Source organism: Lynx rufus, unplaced genomic scaffold (genome assembly GCF_022079265.1).
Source record: "Lynx rufus isolate CCGP_SWC_20201006 ecotype Redwood Valley unplaced genomic scaffold, mLynRuf1.p SCAF_4, whole genome shotgun sequence".
In the NCBI taxonomy this organism is placed as follows: domain Eukaryota; kingdom Metazoa; phylum Chordata; class Mammalia; order Carnivora; family Felidae; genus Lynx; species Lynx rufus.
This window is the reverse complement of record NW_025814856.1, coordinates 5,371,593-5,387,094: the sequence shown is the minus strand read 5'-3', so window position 1 is coordinate 5,387,094 and position 15,502 is coordinate 5,371,593. Positions and strand designations below refer to the sequence as shown.

Genomic DNA, 15,502 nt, shown 5'->3' with positions numbered 1-15,502 from the left:
CTGGGTCTCGTCTGTCCCCAACCTTGTCTGGGTAGGGCTGGAGTCCCTACCCCCTAACTTCTGTCCTGTCCTGCTGTGGGGGCTGAGCTGGGAGGTTCAGGGACTCAGGGCTCAGCTCAGTCCCCTGTCTGTCCTCCCCACCTTCTTGAATAAAATAATTTAGAAAGAGCTCGAGTGCTGGCATCTCCCTGAGGCTGGCTGGGGCGTCCGGTGACCTCTCTGAGGGGGTTTTCCAGCCTCGCCCGCCATGTCCTGCCGCCTCAAGAGCCCTGATGCGGCTCATGCCAAGGCCCCTCGTGGCTGCTCCTTGGCTGCCTCTCGACCAGCCTCTCCCTGTGGCCTCCCCACCCGCCGCTCACTGCACTTCCCTCCTCCGTGCGGATGTTGCTGGCCTCTCCCGGCACTTGGTCTGCGGCCAGCTGCTAAGCTTGACCTTCTCTCCTCCAGCCGCCTGCCCCCATTTCGGCCTCTGCAAAGGAGTCCCATGTTTCTCTCCTACGAGCCCCACACCCAAGGGTCCAGGTGTGCCCTTGGCATCGCTGGGGACAGCTCAGATGTAGGCCCTAGGCCGTAACTCGAGCCTGCCTGAGCTGCTGCTCTCCGTGGCCCAGACACAGGACCGGCTTCCCCAACCCCACCCGACACTGCACAGTTCACCTAATGGCCGCTAGCCTCTCTCCATCCCCATAACTGGCCCCCAGTCCAGGCCACCAACCCGGGCCTCCCCACCCCGTCACCTCCCGCCACCAACCAATCCCCCACAGCCCACATGGCCTGTTCAGAGCACAAATCTGATTATGTCTCTTGATGCTTAAAATCCCTTAATAGTCCAGAGCCCACTAATGGCTTCCCGGAGCTTAGGCCTAAGGACCACGCCCTGACCCAGGGCTGAGGTCTGGCTCCTGGCTGCCACCCAGGGTGAGAAGTACCTTGACAGGCTCTCAGACCAGTCTTCTGAGGGGAGGTCAGCGCCCTGGCCCAGAATGAAACAATCTGGAGAGGGAAGGCCGTGTATCTCTACCTAATGTGGGAATGGGCTGGGAAGGCCCTCAAGGAGGCCTCAGGCGGCAGAGCCGGGCCTCTGAGAACTGGCTCTGCAGGGGGAGGGTGGGGCATGTGCCCTGGCTGGAAGCCCAGCTGCCCCACCTCCCGCATCAGCCAATCTGGGGGCGGGGGTGGGGGGGGTGCCGGGCCCAAGGCCAGGGCACTACCCAGCTGGCAGTCCCCATAGGCACCTGGGCAGCGGGAAGGGTGGGCAGGAAAGAGGCTCAGACCGTGTGTACAAACATAGATTCTATTGGGGGAGGAGGAATGGGGGAGGAGGGATGAGGGGTGCAGGGCTGGGGTCAGTCCTCCTTCAGGCTCCCGAACACGGCAGCCGGCACACTCTGCTGCTCCAACCGCACCTCTGGGAAAGGAGAGAGGCCACGGTCATTCCGGGAGGGGGGGCCCCACCCGTGCCTCCGCCAAAACGTCCTGCCCACCTGGCTGGCCCCCTACCGTTGGGTTCCAGATCCATCTCGTCCTCGTCCTCGTCCCCCCCTAGCTCAATCTCCTCGGGGTTGGCTTGCTGGGCCAGCTCGGCCAGCTCCTCCCGGGATGCGTCGCTCCTGGGGGTGGGCAGGGGTGAGGGAGGGGGCGGGCAGGGGTGAGGGAGGGAAGGAGGGACAGGGCAGGCGAGGAGGGAGGGGGCGGGCAGGGGGGAGGGAGGGGGACGCGTGCCGCTCAGCCTCCCCGCCACCCCTGCCCCCCGCACCTCACAAACAGGATCTTGCTCTGGGCCCGCGGGGGCTGGTCCCGCTCGGCCTCGGCCGCCAGCTGCTCTGCCCGCTGCTCCAGCAGCTTCATGTCGTCCATGCCGCTCTGCCCGGGGGCGAGGTCGGACACTGGTGGGGGAGCGTGGGGGTCACACACCACTCTGCCCAGGCCACACCCGCGCCGGCCCCCGCCACAGCCCACAGGCCGCTCTGCTCCTTACCGGGCACCCCACCCCCATCCGTCCGAGGACCCAGCCCTCAAGGGGTTCCCAGGTTCGGCAGGGGGTGGGGGGGGTGGGGGGGTGGGGGGGTGGACGCTCGACGCTCTCAGACCAGGAGGTCAAGGGCGGGCAGAGAGCAGGGGCCGGGCCCTTACTGCGGGTGCCCACGGCTGCTCACCGGTGCCCGTGGCGCTGCCCGACACCTTGAGCATCTGCGAGGCCATGAAGTTGACCTGCGTGTTGTACGTGGCCTGCACGCTGCGGCGGATCCGCAGCATCTCCCGGATGGTGTCCTCGTTGCCGTGCCGGACCTCGAAGTCCTTCCACGTCTGCCAGAAAGCCCCGGTGGTCTGTGCGGGGTGGGGCGCATGGCGTGAGCGGCTGGCTCGGCTGCAGCCTCCGTCACCGCCCGCCCGCCCGCCCGGGCCCACGTCCTACCCGGGGGTCACAGATCTGGGAGCAGAAGCTGTAGATGGCCCGCGCCCGGTCGATCTCGCCGAGCTTGCACTCCATGTCCGCGAACCGCAGGCACATCTCCCGGGCGTGTTCGTCCGACAGCACCTGGGTGGTGGTGGCGAGGAGGGGGCAGGGCGTGAGCGGGTCCCCGTACCCCGGGCCCTCCGGAAGGCTCCCGGACGTCCCGTGCGTGGGGGCATGCTCAGAGCCTCTGGCCACCCCCGTTCCCCGCCCTGCCCCACAGGGCACCTCGATGGCCTTCTGGTAGATGCCGCGGGTATGGGTGACCCCGTAGATCTCGGCCGCACGCTTGATGTAGATGTTGAACATGTCGTACTGCTGGGCGGGCTCCACGGCCCGGGTGGCGCGCTCGTACACTGCCATGGCGTGCCGGGCCAGGCCCCACTCTTCCTCCAGCTGGGCGTACAGCAGGTACAGCGCTGAGACACGAGGCGGGGTGGGGGGGCGGTCAGAGGCTGGTGCCCGGCCCCAGACAACCCATCCCCCGCCCGGCCCGGCCCGGCCGCCTGCCTCACTCTTCGCGTATTTGGGAGGGCAGCCGTCCAGCGCCTGTTCGAAGAGGTCCCGCGCCCGCTCCAGCTTGCGGCCCCCGTAGCGGGCAATGAATTTGGTCAGGTAGGTGCTCCAGATGTCAGACACGTTGGGCCACTTGAACAGCGAGATGCCACGCTCGTACGCCTGCCCCGAGAGAGGGTGTCGTGTGTGGGAACCCAGGGCAAGAACACATGGCGTCCAGCCTGCCAGGAGAGTCCCCACGTCTCCCTCGGGCTGGTCATGGCGGCCCCTTCCCCGTCCACCCTGCCCCACGATCACAGTGCGGTCAAGGGGGCCTGTATGTCTCCCTCAACGGACCAGGACTAGGACCTACCAAGTCACCGGTAGGTAACCTTATGGGCAGGGGAGTCGGGGGGATCCTCAGTTCTGTGGACACTGGAGCCCACGGCCTTGGGAAGAGGTTCCCATGCCCAGGCCAGGGGCAGGGCCGGTGTCACTCAGGCGGGTGGGGGGGGGGGGGAAGGGGGTGGCACACGTGTATGTCATCTGGATACGTGTGGTCTCCGCCTAGAACCGAAACCTCTCAACAGAGAGGCAGGGCCTCCCAACACGTGCACGTGCAGGACCTCACGTACCTACAAGCTGTCACACGAGCAGAGCAGGGACAGCCCGCACACACCCGCCGCCCAGAAACAAGACTCGGTGCCTGTTAAGAGGTGAACTGTGTCCCCCAAATTCCTGTTGAAGCCACAACCCCAGGACCTCAGAATGTAACTGGACTTAGAAACCAGGCCTTTAAAGAGGAAATGAAGGGGAGTCGTTACAGTGGGCTCTAACCCGAGATGACTGGAGTCCCTGTGGGATTAAGACACATACACACACCGGTGGGAAGACAGCCGCCCACTAGCCAAGGACAGAGGCCTTGGGAGAGACCAGCCCCGCCAGCACCACAGTCTGAGATTTCCACCCCCAGAACGAGGACGGTACGTCTCTGCTGTCTGAGTTCCCTGCTCTGCAACACCTTGTTAGGGCCACTGGAGCACACGGACACAGCGGCCGGGGCCCCGGGACAGGAGACCCCGCTGTCCGGGACCTCCAGATCAGCCCCCCTCACCTTGAAGCTCTCCTCGAAGTACTTGTGCTCCTCCAAGAACATGGCGTAGTTGATGACAATCTGGGGCGTGGCAATACGCAGATCCAAGATGCGGTCGTAGACGGCCTTGGTGGACTGTGGGGCGGCAGCAGGTCAGGGCACGTCCGGGGCAGAGACTGCGGCCCTGCCCCCCGCTCCACGCCTCCACGGGCCCTCGGCCCCCCGACTCACCTGGAAGGTGCCCAGGCTCTCCTCCAGGTCGGCGAGCATCGACCACACCTTCAGGGACTTGTACACGCGGTTCTGCACGGGCTCCGAGCCGTCGAAGTACTCGGCTCGGCGGGCAGGCAGCGCGGTGGCCTTCTGGAGGGAGCAGGCAGCAGGGCGGGGGCTTGGGGACAGCCGGACACGGCCACACAGCACACCACGCCCCCGCCCTAACATGGGCTCACGTTTACCCGCAGCAGCCGCAAAGCCTGGTCGTAGTTCTCGTGCCGGAGCTCCAACTCGCCACACTCACACCACACGCTGGCCAGGTCGTCCACCTGCTTGAAGCTCACCTTGGTGGCCTTCTCCAGGATGATGCGGGCCTGCAGGGGTGGGAGAAGGCAGGTTGGGACCCTGTCTCTCTGGCCCCCGCCACCCCCCCCCCCCGCCCTTCCCCGCGAGAGTGCACGTGTCTGTGCCTCCTGGGTCCTCTGGCCAAGCACACGCCTCTACTCACACACGCGCAAACCCACACACGCAGGGCACTCACATCGTCCAGCTGCCCATTGTCCTCGTAAAACTTGGCAAACGCGACCCACAGTGTGTGGGGCTTGCCTGTAGCCTTGAAAGGGTCCACCGTCTGCACGGCCTCCGTGTACGTGTTGATGATCTGGGTGGGAAGGACGGAGTCAGGCTGGACGGTCGGGGCCCGGCAGGCAGGGGAAGGGGGGTGGGGCGGGGCCGTCACACACCTCCCGGGGGCGGCCCTGGTGCAGGGCCACGCGCTTGTGCCACTCGTGCACGTGGTGTGGGTTCTGGCGCAGCAAGACGCTGTTGAGGAGCAGGGGCCGCCGGCCAATGAGCTGCTCGAAGCGGGCCAGGCGCAGCTCCAGGTCCACGTCATCTGCGCTCGAGATGGGGGTGGGGCTTCAGCACAGCGGCCCCGCCCCCACCTCTGCACCACCAGGGCCCCGAGTGTCCGGGGCCTGGCAGACTCACTCCACTGGCCACTCCGGCCAGGGATGCAGCGCTAGTCCCGGCTACTCACCAAAGTTCCACCCACGCCGGCCTCCCTCTGTCGTGCAGACGCACCACCCCCGTCACTGTCCCTTGGGGCTCTCAGAGCCCTGTCTGCCGGCCCAGCCCTCTCCCCTCACCGGCCCAGGCCTGCCTCACCTTCCTCCTCCCGCCCCAGTTCTGAGGCCGTCTCCATCTTGGCTGCGATCATGCTCTCCTCAAACTGCGCGTAGCTGTCAAACACCTGGGTGAAGTCGCGCACGGTCATCACAGTCCGGATGGCCTCCTCGTACACGTCTCGAGCCTGTGGGCACGGGCGGGGTAAAAGGAAAGTTCTGGCTGGGGGGACGCGAGGGCCTGCCCGCGTGGACGCAGGGGACCTGGCCGCACCACCCGGAGCACCGACACCCAGCAGAGCCACAGCCGCCCCCTGCCCTCCCAGAGTGTAGGGCCTCAGGTCCTCCCCAGTAAATGGTGACGGTCCCCGTGCAGAGTGACTATGAAGCTCGAGGGAGACACGTGTGAGGTGGCCGACGCCCGGTTAAGACTCAAGAGGTGACCAACCCCGACGCCCCCACAGGTCCCCGCTGCGGGGACCCTGGACTTGGCCATGGAGGGCCCCACCCCACTTCTGAAGCTCATGTTCTCCCGGTCACTCCAGCCCCTAAGCTTGGGCCCCATCCCTCTACCCCTGTTCCTGGCCAGTCACGCTCCACTGTCCGCCCCACCCCGGCCGCTGGCTCTGCCCGCCTCCTGACCAGTCCCCTGCCGCCAGCCTCAGCCTGTGGTGGCCTGAAGGGTTTCTGCGAAGCGCGCAGCCGGTCCTGCCTCCGTCCTGCTCACGCCTGGCTGGCGGTGCCCCTCAGCAGGGCACGGCCGACCCCTCAGCCCACAGGGCGCTCCCTCCCCTAGCCCGTCAGCGGCCCCTTCTCTGCTCCAGCTCCTCTCGCCTCCTCTTCCACGAGGCCCCGACGACTCCAGCCAGCAACTCTGGGGACCCGTCTGCCCCACGCACCCCCCCATTCCACTGCCTGACAAGCAAGCTAACGTGGACACTGACGAGAACACTGACACCTCGGGAGCGACTGCTGTGTCAGGCACCTGTGTGGCACCCGCCCCCCCCTCCCCTCGTCGCCTCCTGTGCCTGCGCACCTTCTCGAAGTGGCCGCTGCGGATGTAGTAGTCAGCCAGCGAGCACCAGAGCTTGCCCAGCTGGTCGGTGAAGCGGGTGAGGCCCCCGCGGATGATGGCGTCCACATTGAGTGACTGCACCTTGTCTGGGTTCTGGGAGATGAGGTCACAGAGCTCGTGCCACAGCTGCGGACCCAGGAGGAGGAGTCAGCCCTGTGCCCCACGTGGGGGGGGGGGGAGGGCAAGCCTTCCTGCCCAACCCCATCCCCCCACAAGCCCACCTGGTAGTTGGACTTGCCAGCCTTGGACACAAAGCGCTCGTCGTTCACCACGGTGGCCAGGCGCTGCGCGGCTTCATCCAGCCGGTCACTGGACTTGAGGTACTCGATGTACTCCTCCGCACTCTCGGGGCTCAGCTGGGCAGCGGGCGGCCCCACCAGCAGTCAGCGGGGCCGCAGAGCCACCCCGCCGTGCCCCTGGCTCCCACTCGGCAGCTCTGGGTCAGCCACGCACCACTGCCCTGACCCGGCGCCAGCCCTGCCGACCCAGCCTTAGCCACACGTGTCCCACCCGGACTCTACCAGTCCGGCCTCAGCCCCACGGGGGCAGCCTTGACCGGCGGTCCAGCCGAGGCCCTGCCAATCCGGTCTGGGCCCCTCTGGTGCAGCCCCAGCCCTGACCGGTCTGGCTTAGACAACAAAGGCACAGCCGGCATGGTCTGGGCCTGGCCTTTACCCCAAGTCCCCCAGCCAGACAGCACCGTGCCGAGTTTCACAACGTACGACAGCTGTTAGAAGCGCGAGGGGGCGGCACCCCCCCCATGCTGTTTCCGCCTGGAAACATTCCCACAGCCGTTCGTCTCCCGCTCCCTGCCCTCCCACGGTTGTGGTTTTACTGGTTTAAAAGATGTGACCAGGAGGGGCGCCTGAGTGGCTAAGTCGGTTGAGCGTCTGACTTCGGCTCAGAGTCTGTGAGTTCGAGCCCCACGTCGGGCTCTGTGCTAACAGCTCAGAGCCTGGAGCCTGCTTCGGATTCTGTGGCTCCCCCTCTCTCTGCCCCTCCCCTGCTCATGCTCTGTCTCTCTCTGTCTCAAAAATAAATAAAAAACCATTAAAAGAAATTTTGGGCGCCTGGGTGGCTCAGTCGGTTGAGCATCCAACTTCAGCCTAGATCATGATCTTGCAATTTGTGAGTTTGAGCCCCACGTTGGAGCCTGGAGCCTGCTTCGGACTCTATGTCTCCCTCTCTCTTTGCCCCTCCCCTGCTCATGCTGTGTCTCTGTCTCAAAAATAAATAAAAACATTTTTAAAAAATTAAAAATAATAAAGAAGCAGAAGGGGGGGATGCTTGGGTGGCTCAGTCAGTTGAGCATCCGACTTCCACTCAGGTCATGATCTCACGGTTCAGTTCGTGAGTTCGAGCCTCATGTCGGGCTCTGGGCTAACAGCTCGGAGCCCGGAGCCCACTTTGGATCCCGTGTCCCCCTCTGTCTGCCCCTCTGCTGTTTGTGCTCTGTCTCTTGCATTGTCTCAGAAATAAACGTGAAAAAAAAATTTTTTAAAGATGTGACCAGGAGATGTGGTCAGCTCGTGGGCACCTGTCTATCCAGTTAGATCAAAAGCTCCGTGCAGGCAGGGACTGTCTTTGTCACACGCTGTCCCAGCACGTGTCTCAATGCGAGACATGCAGCAGGTGCTGGCAGATTATTTGGAGGGAAAACAAATCGCCAACGAGAGCCTTCCCCGCCTCCCGTCTGTCGGGTGACACCCCTCGAGGGGCCAGTGTCCCAGTGAGCCGGCGCTGGGAACCTCGTGAAGCGGCCTCTCGCCGCTCGGCTCCCGCCCCACCCCCACAGGCGTACCTTGAGGAAGCGCCGGTAGCCCCGCACGGCCGTCTCAGGTAGTGGGTGTGAGCGCAGGAAGCGCAGGTACAGGGGCCAGATGCGAGAGTGCTGCGTGATGGGCAGTGCCCGGAGAGCACGGTCGAAAGTGCGGCGGGTGTGTGTGATTCGGCCCTGGTCCATCAGGAACTGGCAATAGTCCAGCCACAGCCGTGGCATCTGGAGGTGTGGGGGACGGGCAGGGTCTGAACCGCTGGCGCCACGGCTCGACCACAGAGACGGCACGTGTCCTGTGGCCAAAAATGCGGCAAGACCCGGGACCCCGTCCTCTAGGGCTAATCCAGCTCCACCTCGGGCACACCGAGGCGACAGGACTCCAATCCCCCGGTCCCCGTCCACTTGCACCTCCCCCTCAGCCCTCGCCCGGCCTCTGCCCCCCGCTCCCACCTTGTGCATGAACACAAAGGCCCTCTCGTGGCAGTTGTTGACATCTTCGTAGGCCGGGTCGGTCACGCAGCGATGCTTCACCTGTGCCCGGCGCGCCTTCAGGTATCGGTACCAGAGTTTGTAGCTGGGGAACGCGGGAGGGGCAGACAACGACCGGTCAGCCTCACGCACCCCCGGAACCCTCTGCCCTGCGCCGGGAAGTGACTGCGGGGCAAAGGGGCCTGGGGAAGGACGGCAAGTCTCAGCACTGGGGGGCACGGGCCAGGACACCGGGGAAGGTGTGCTGAGCCGTCAGGGGACGTACACTTAGTGCCCGAACGACAGCCATCACCTGGGACCTACTGGCCAGTTCCGTTATGGCTAGATTAGGTGGGGTGGGGGGTGGGGGGTGGGCAGGGCGGCTGGGACCGTTCCCACCTGCAGGGCAGCAGCTTCAGGGCCCGCTCGTACAGCTGATTGAGCCTCGGCTTCGGGGCACCCTGCTTGAACTCAATGTAGCGGAGCCAGCATTTGACGGAGAACTGGTTCCGCATGATTTCCTCCTCGTAGGGGAGGTCCTCTTCCTCCTGCGGGAGCCAGGGAACGGGGAAAAGAGAGACCTGAGCTCAGAGCCAGGGCACCAGACAGCCACATACCAGGACTCAGGTTTGGATTTCACTCCTCGAAATCTTACTGCCCACAGTCTGACCCGGGTCATCAGACTCCTCAACCACAGGGTTCCGGGCCAGACTTGAGACTGTCATCCAGACACCACGCTTTTGGCCCTCCCAGTCAAGCCACCTACTCTCTGGCCCAGGTCACCAGATTTCTCAGACTCCCCGTCCACTGCCAGGTCTCTCTGGACCTGGACGCCAAGCTTTAACTCCGAACACGCCTCTTCCTAAACACCAGGCCTTCAGCATCTCAGGCTCCCACTATCCAGAACTACTCAGCTGTCCCAGAACTCGGAAAGTGAATACGGAAACCTTACTTGACATGAAATCAGGAAGCCCTGAAGGGGGCACTCCCATGCCTACCATCTCTTTGTCAATTGCAGACCCCCCCCCCCCCCCGCAGGAAGAAGGGCACCTTGCGTTCCCAACAGAAAGAAGCTTACTTTACTACCCCAGCAAGATTTTCTCCTTGCCCAGCAACAGTCCAGCCAATGAGAAACCGCCACAACTCAGCCAAGGAGAAGCCATCACCACCCTGAACTATCACTTTCACCTAACAGATTTTCCTTCAAACCGGCCCCTCCTAGTTTACTCCTTTTTCTCTATAAAGTGACGTTACTTGGGCACCCAGGTGACTCCGTTAAGCGTCCAACTTCGGCTCAGGTCATGATCTCACGGTTTGTAAGCTGGAATGCTGCATCAGGCTCTGTGCTGACAGCAAAGAGCCTGCTTGGGATTCTTTTCCTCACTTTGCCCCTTCGGCACGTGCACGTGCTCTCTCAAAATAAACAAACAAGTTTTAAAATAAAATAAAGTGATGCTCTTCTCCTTTGTTCTCCAGACTTGCCTTCGGTTTTGCCATAGCTTCCATATCCTGAATTAAAATTCCTCTGCCGTTCCTAAATAAACCCACTCTGCTGATAAAATCACTGGCAGTTTTATTTTCCAAGTCGACAGAAGCTAGACCTTTACATCAGAAGGAGAGGTATGGACCAAACCCCAAGCCTCCCCAGTACGAAACACCAAACACCTGTGAAGATGCTAGGCCCCTACAGACACACCTCACACATACTGGTGGTTCAGCCCCAGGCCACCACAATACACATCACAATACAGCAAGTCAAATGAATTTTCTGGTTTCCCGACACACATAAAAGTTATGTTTACACTGCAGTCTATTAAATTTGCATTGGCATATGTCTAAAAAGTGTTATAACTTGATTAAAAGATATTTCCTTGCAAAAAAAGTGCTAACCACTACTTGAGGTTTCAATGAGTTGTAATCTTTTTTGCTGGTGGAGGGTCTTGCCTCAAGGGTGATGGCTGCTGACTGATCAGGGTGGTGGCTGCTGAAGGTCAGGGTGGCTGTGGCAATTTCTTAAAATAAAACAAAATAAAGCCTGCCACATCAACTGAATCCTGCCGCCACGAACAACTTCTCTGTAGTATCTGACTCGGTTTTTGACAGCACTTGAAAAAAAATTTTTTTATGTTTATTTCTGAGAGTGAGAGACAGAGCACAAGCGGGGGAGGGGCAGAGGGAGACACAGAATCCGAAGCAGGCTCCAGGCTCCGAGCTGTCAGCACAGAGCCCGACGCGGGGCTCGAACTCAGAACTGAACTGCAAGATCACGACCTGAGCCGAGGTCGGGCGCCCAACGGAGCCACCCAGGTGCCCCATCAGTTTGACAGCATTTTACCCACAGCAGGCCTTCTTTCCAAATTGGAATCCTCTCCAACCCTGCTGCTGCTGCTTTGTCAACTAAGCGTATGTCATATTCCCTCTCTGTCTTCTCCGCACTGGGAGCAGCTCTCTGGCCACAGCCCCTCATCCTCTGAAAATGTCCGCCTGTGCAAAGTTCGTCTCCGCCCCCTCCTTGGTCAGGAGCACCTGTCAGCTGTTGAGCCGATCACTGTCTGCAGTGGCATTAAAACCCCCAGAGACACTGACAGATGAGAGCCTCAGCAGCTGGGCAGCCCCACGTCCCCTGACCTCACTTATTCCTAGCCGCAGTTTCCAAACCAGTGTTGCTTCAAGGGACATTGACACAGCAGCCAAGTTCATTGGGACTAGGGCTGCCACAGTTGGGGTGGCTGGCTCTGGGGCTGGAATTGGGACTGTGTCTGGGAGCCTCATCACTGGTTATGCCAGGAAGCCCTCTCTGAAGCAACAGCTCTTCTCCTCCACCATTCTGGGCTTTGCCCTCCCAGAAGCCACGAGGCTCTTCTGCCTGACGGCGGCCTTTTGTATCCTCATTGCCACGTGAAGGAGCCATCTCCACCTCCCATAAGTTTTTCTCCCGTGTTTCGTCTGCCCTGTGTGTTCCTTTTCCTATACTTCCCCAGGCAGCCTGGGGAAAGTGGTTGGCTCAGGGTTTGACAGAGGAAAGACAAATAAATACTGTACTAACAAGAACAAAATAGTTTATGTCACATTCTAGAAGCTCTGTTGCCATTTCAACAATCTTCACAGCATCATAACCAGTAGATTCCATCTTGAGAAACCCCTTTTCTTTGCTCATCCATAAGAAGCAACTCCTGGCTGGGATGCCTGGGTGGCTCAGTCCGTTAAGCGTCAGACTTCAGCCCAGGTCATGATCTCGCAGTCCGTGAGTTCAAGCCCCGCGTTGGGCCCTGTGCTGACAGCTCAGAGCCTGGAGCCTGTTTTGGATTCTGCGTCTCCCTCTCTCTCTGCCCCTCCCCTGCTCACACACTGTTTTTCTCTGTCTCTCAAAAATAAATAAACATTAAGAGAAAAAAAAAAGCAACTCCTCATCCTCATTTTATAATGAGATTGCAGCAATTCGGTCCTATTTTCAGATTCCACTACTAATTCTGGTTCTCTTGCTGTTTCCATGTTTCCACCACATCTGTCGTTACTTCCTCCAGTGAAGTCTTGAACCCCTCAAAGTCATACAGGAGAGTTGGAGTCAACTTCTTCCAAGATCTTGTTAATGCTGTTATCCTCACCTCTTCTCATGAATCAGAAAGTTCTTAATGGCATTTAGAGTGGTGAATCTTTTCCAGGAGGCTTTTAATTTGCTTTTCCCAGATCTATCAGAGTAATTACTATCTAGAACTGTAACCTTATGAAACGTATTTCTTGGAGTGCCTGGGTGGCTCAGTCGGTTGAGCGTCCAACTTCGGCTCAGATCATGATCTCACAGCTTGTGAGTTCAAGCCCCACGTCGGGCTCTGTGCTGACAGCTCAGAGCCTGGGGTCTGCTTCGGATTCTGTGTCTCCCTCTCTCTCTGCCCCTAACCCACTCACATTCTGTCTGTGTGTCTCTCAAAAATAAATAAACGTTAAAAAAAATTTTTTTAATGAAACATTTTTTTTACGTTTTTTAAAAATTTATTTATTATTGAGAGACAGAGAGACACAGAGCATGAGCAGGGGAGGGGCAGAGAGAGGGGGAGACACAGAATCCGAAGCAGACCCCAGGCTCTGAGCTGTCAGCACAGAGCCCAACGTGGGGCTTGAACTCACAAGCTGTGAGATCATGACCTGAGCTGAAGTCGGATGCTTAACCGACTGAGCCACCCAGGCGCCCCGAAACGTATTTCTTAAATAATAAGACTTGAAACGGTAGAGGCACCTGGATGACTCAGTGGGTTAAGCGTCTGATTTCAACCCGGGTCATGATCTCACAGCTCATGGGTTCGAGCCCCGCGTCGGGCTCTGTGCTGACAGCTCAAGAGCCTGGAGCCTGCTTCGGATTCTGTGTTTCCCTCTCTGCCCCTCCCCTGCTCATGCTGTCTCCCTCTCAAAAATACATAAACATTAGGCAAAAATTGTTTTTAAAAAAATTGAAATTACCGTGATACATGGGCTACAGAAAGGATGTTATGTTAGCAGGCGTGAACAACATTAATCTCATTGTACATCTCCATCAGAGCTCTTGGGTGACAGGGTGCATCGTCATGGAGCAGCAACATTTTGAAAGAAATCTTTTTTATGAGCAATAGGCCTCAACACTGGATTTAAAATATCTAGTAAGTAGTGTTCTAAACAGACATACCATCATCCAAGCTTTGTTGTTCCACTTACATAACACGAAGCGGATTTAGCTGAATTCTTTTCTTTTTAATTTTTTTAACGTTTATTTATTATTGAGAGACAGAGAGACACAGAGCATGAGCAGGGGAGGGGCAGAGAGAGGGGGAGACACAGAATCCGAAGCAGGCTCCAGGCTCTGAGTTGTCAGCACAGAGCCCGATGCAGGGCTCGAACTCATGAACTGTGAGATCATGACCTGAGCCGAAGTTGGTCGCCTAACCAACTGAGCCACCCAGGCGCCCCTGATTTAGCTTAATTCTTAAGGGCCCTAGGCTTTTCAGAATGCTAAAGGAGCACTGGCTTCCACTTCGAGCCACCAGCTGCATTAGCCGGACAACAGAGTCAGCCTGTGCTTTGAAACGCTGAAGCCAGGCAGTGACTCCTCCTCTCCAGCAATGAAAGTCCTGGAAGGTCTCTTCTCCCAACAGAAGGCTTTCCCATTTCTGTTAAAAGTCTGTTCGGTCTGTGCAGTCACTTCATTAACTATCTTAACGAGATCTTGTGATCGACTTGCCACAGATGGCTACATCAGCACTCGCTCCTTCATTTGCACTTTTGTGATGGAGACGGCTTCTTTCCAAAAACCTCAAGAGCCAACCTCTGTTAGCTTCCAAGTTGTGTTCTTCAGCTTCCTTACTTCTCTCAGCCTTCGCAGAACCAAAGGGTTAGGCTTTGGCTGAGTGAGACTTTGGCTTAAGGGGATGCTGTGGCTGGTGTGATCTTCTATCCAGACCACTGAAACTTTCTTTGTAACAGCAAAGGGCTGTTTCGCGCTTTTTTTTTTTTTTATCATTCATGTGTCCGTCACTTTCTAATCTTCTCCAAGAACTTTTCGTTTGCATTCACAATTTGGCTATTGGTGCCAAAGGCCTAGTAGCTTTCAGCCCCTCTCAGCTTGCAACGTGCCTTCCTCCTTAAGCTTAATCATTTCTAGCTTCTGATATCAGGTGAGACAGGTGACTCTTCCATTCACTTAAACATTTAAAGGCCACTGTAAGCTTAGTAATTTCAAAGTGGTTATGTCTGAGGGAGTAGGGCGGCCCAAGGAATAGCCTATGAAGCCATCCCAACACACACAACAATTATTAACTTCCCGGTTTTACATGGGTGTGGCTCTTGACGCCCCAAAAGTCATGAAAAAGTATGAAATACTGTGAGATTACCAAAACGTGACACAGAGACATGAAGTGAGCAAATGCTCTCGGAAAATGGTGCCAACACACTTACTTCATGTAGTGTTGCCACAAACCTTCAATTTGTGTTTAAGAAAGAAAGAAAAGAAGAAAAAACCCCACAGTAGCTACAAAGTGCAATGAAAGGTCGTATGTCTGTGCTCCGGATACCAAGTCTTGGGACTTTTCAGAATCCCAATGGCCACTGCCTGACCACAGTTGACGCCACAGTCCTCCGAATCCAGACAGCAAACCTTCGTTCCACAAACTACAACGCTCAGGACTTGACCTAGGCCGTTACTCAGAGCACCAAGGCTTTACCACATAAACCAGAACCCCGGCCTGATCACTATGCCTTAATTCCAGACTCCGGACTTCTACAAGATTTCGCTATGCGATTCCCCTCCCCCCCCCCGCGCGCGCTCCTATTTCCACCAAAGGTCCGGACGCCAGGCCCTGAACCTCGACTGCAACTCTTAACTCAGACCACTTGGACTCCACTGCCAGACTTTTGCTCCTGGACACCCTGGTCCGTAGGTCCTGCCCTCGGGCGGACAGAGCTTTGGCCCAGACACCCCAGGCGGCCAGGCCCCGAACCCCTGAAGTATCCAAGCCCAGGTTCTGCCACGCGGGCCACCACCGGCCCCGCCGCGGACTCACGAAAACAAGGTCCGGCCGCTCCGGCCGGGAAAGACGCGCCATCACCACCATTTTCCTGGCTCTCCAGACACGGGCAGAAGTCGCGTTATAATGACGTCTCCCGCTGAAGGCCCGCCCTCCAGGGCCAGACCTATTTCCTATTGGTTGAACCTTTTCCGACCGAGCGGACGACGTTTGTTGACTTTCGCGTGGAAGGCTCCAGGGACCGGAAGCAGAGAAGAGGCTCCCGAAGATGACGTCATCCTGAAAGCTCCTCGACCAATCAGCTTCAG

At 58.7% G+C, this 15,502-nt stretch overlaps 2 protein-coding genes across 2 annotated transcripts; one reads left to right on the top strand and one right to left on the bottom strand.

Annotated features, from left to right (window-relative positions):
- Positions 1–1,278: 1,278 nt before the first annotated feature.
- Positions 1,279–15,313, bottom strand: XAB2 (XPA binding protein 2). Its single transcript, XM_047095870.1, has 19 exons — positions 15,231–15,313; positions 9,103–9,251; positions 8,686–8,809; positions 8,260–8,457; positions 6,680–6,814; positions 6,420–6,584; positions 5,427–5,571; positions 5,003–5,154; positions 4,801–4,920; positions 4,502–4,633; positions 4,275–4,406; positions 4,065–4,178; positions 2,971–3,133; positions 2,684–2,874; positions 2,417–2,539; positions 2,157–2,328; positions 1,757–1,886; positions 1,501–1,610; positions 1,279–1,408 (listed from the first exon to the last, which is right to left on the bottom strand). Exons 1-19 carry the CDS (start codon positions 15,279–15,281, stop codon positions 1,347–1,349), a joined length of 2,568 nt encoding a protein of 855 aa, XP_046951826.1. The 5' UTR covers positions 15,282–15,313; the 3' UTR covers positions 1,279–1,346.
- LOC124523907 (ATP synthase F(0) complex subunit C2, mitochondrial-like) lies at positions 11,136–11,605 on the top strand. Its single transcript, XM_047095841.1, has one exon. The coding sequence runs from the start codon at positions 11,180–11,182 to the stop codon at positions 11,603–11,605; it is 426 nt and encodes a 141-aa protein (XP_046951797.1). The 5' UTR covers positions 11,136–11,179.
- Positions 15,314–15,502: the final 189 nt, after the last annotated feature.

Coding starts and splice junctions, on each gene's coding strand:
- XAB2 (XM_047095870.1), bottom strand. CDS start 15,281: ATGGTGGTGATGGCGCGTCTTTCCCGGCCGGAGCGGCCGGACCTTGTT. Junction 5,572..6,419: donor GCAGCGGCCACTTCGAGAAG/GTGCGCAGGCAC, acceptor CCGTGCCCACAG/GCTCGAGACGTGTACGAGGA. Junction 4,634..4,800: donor ACAATGGGCAGCTGGACGAT/GTGAGTGCCCTG, acceptor CCACCCCTGCAG/GCCCGCATCATCCTGGAGAA.
- LOC124523907 (XM_047095841.1), top strand. CDS start 11,180: ATGTCCGCCTGTGCAAAGTTCGTCTCCGCCCCCTCCTTGGTCAGGAGC.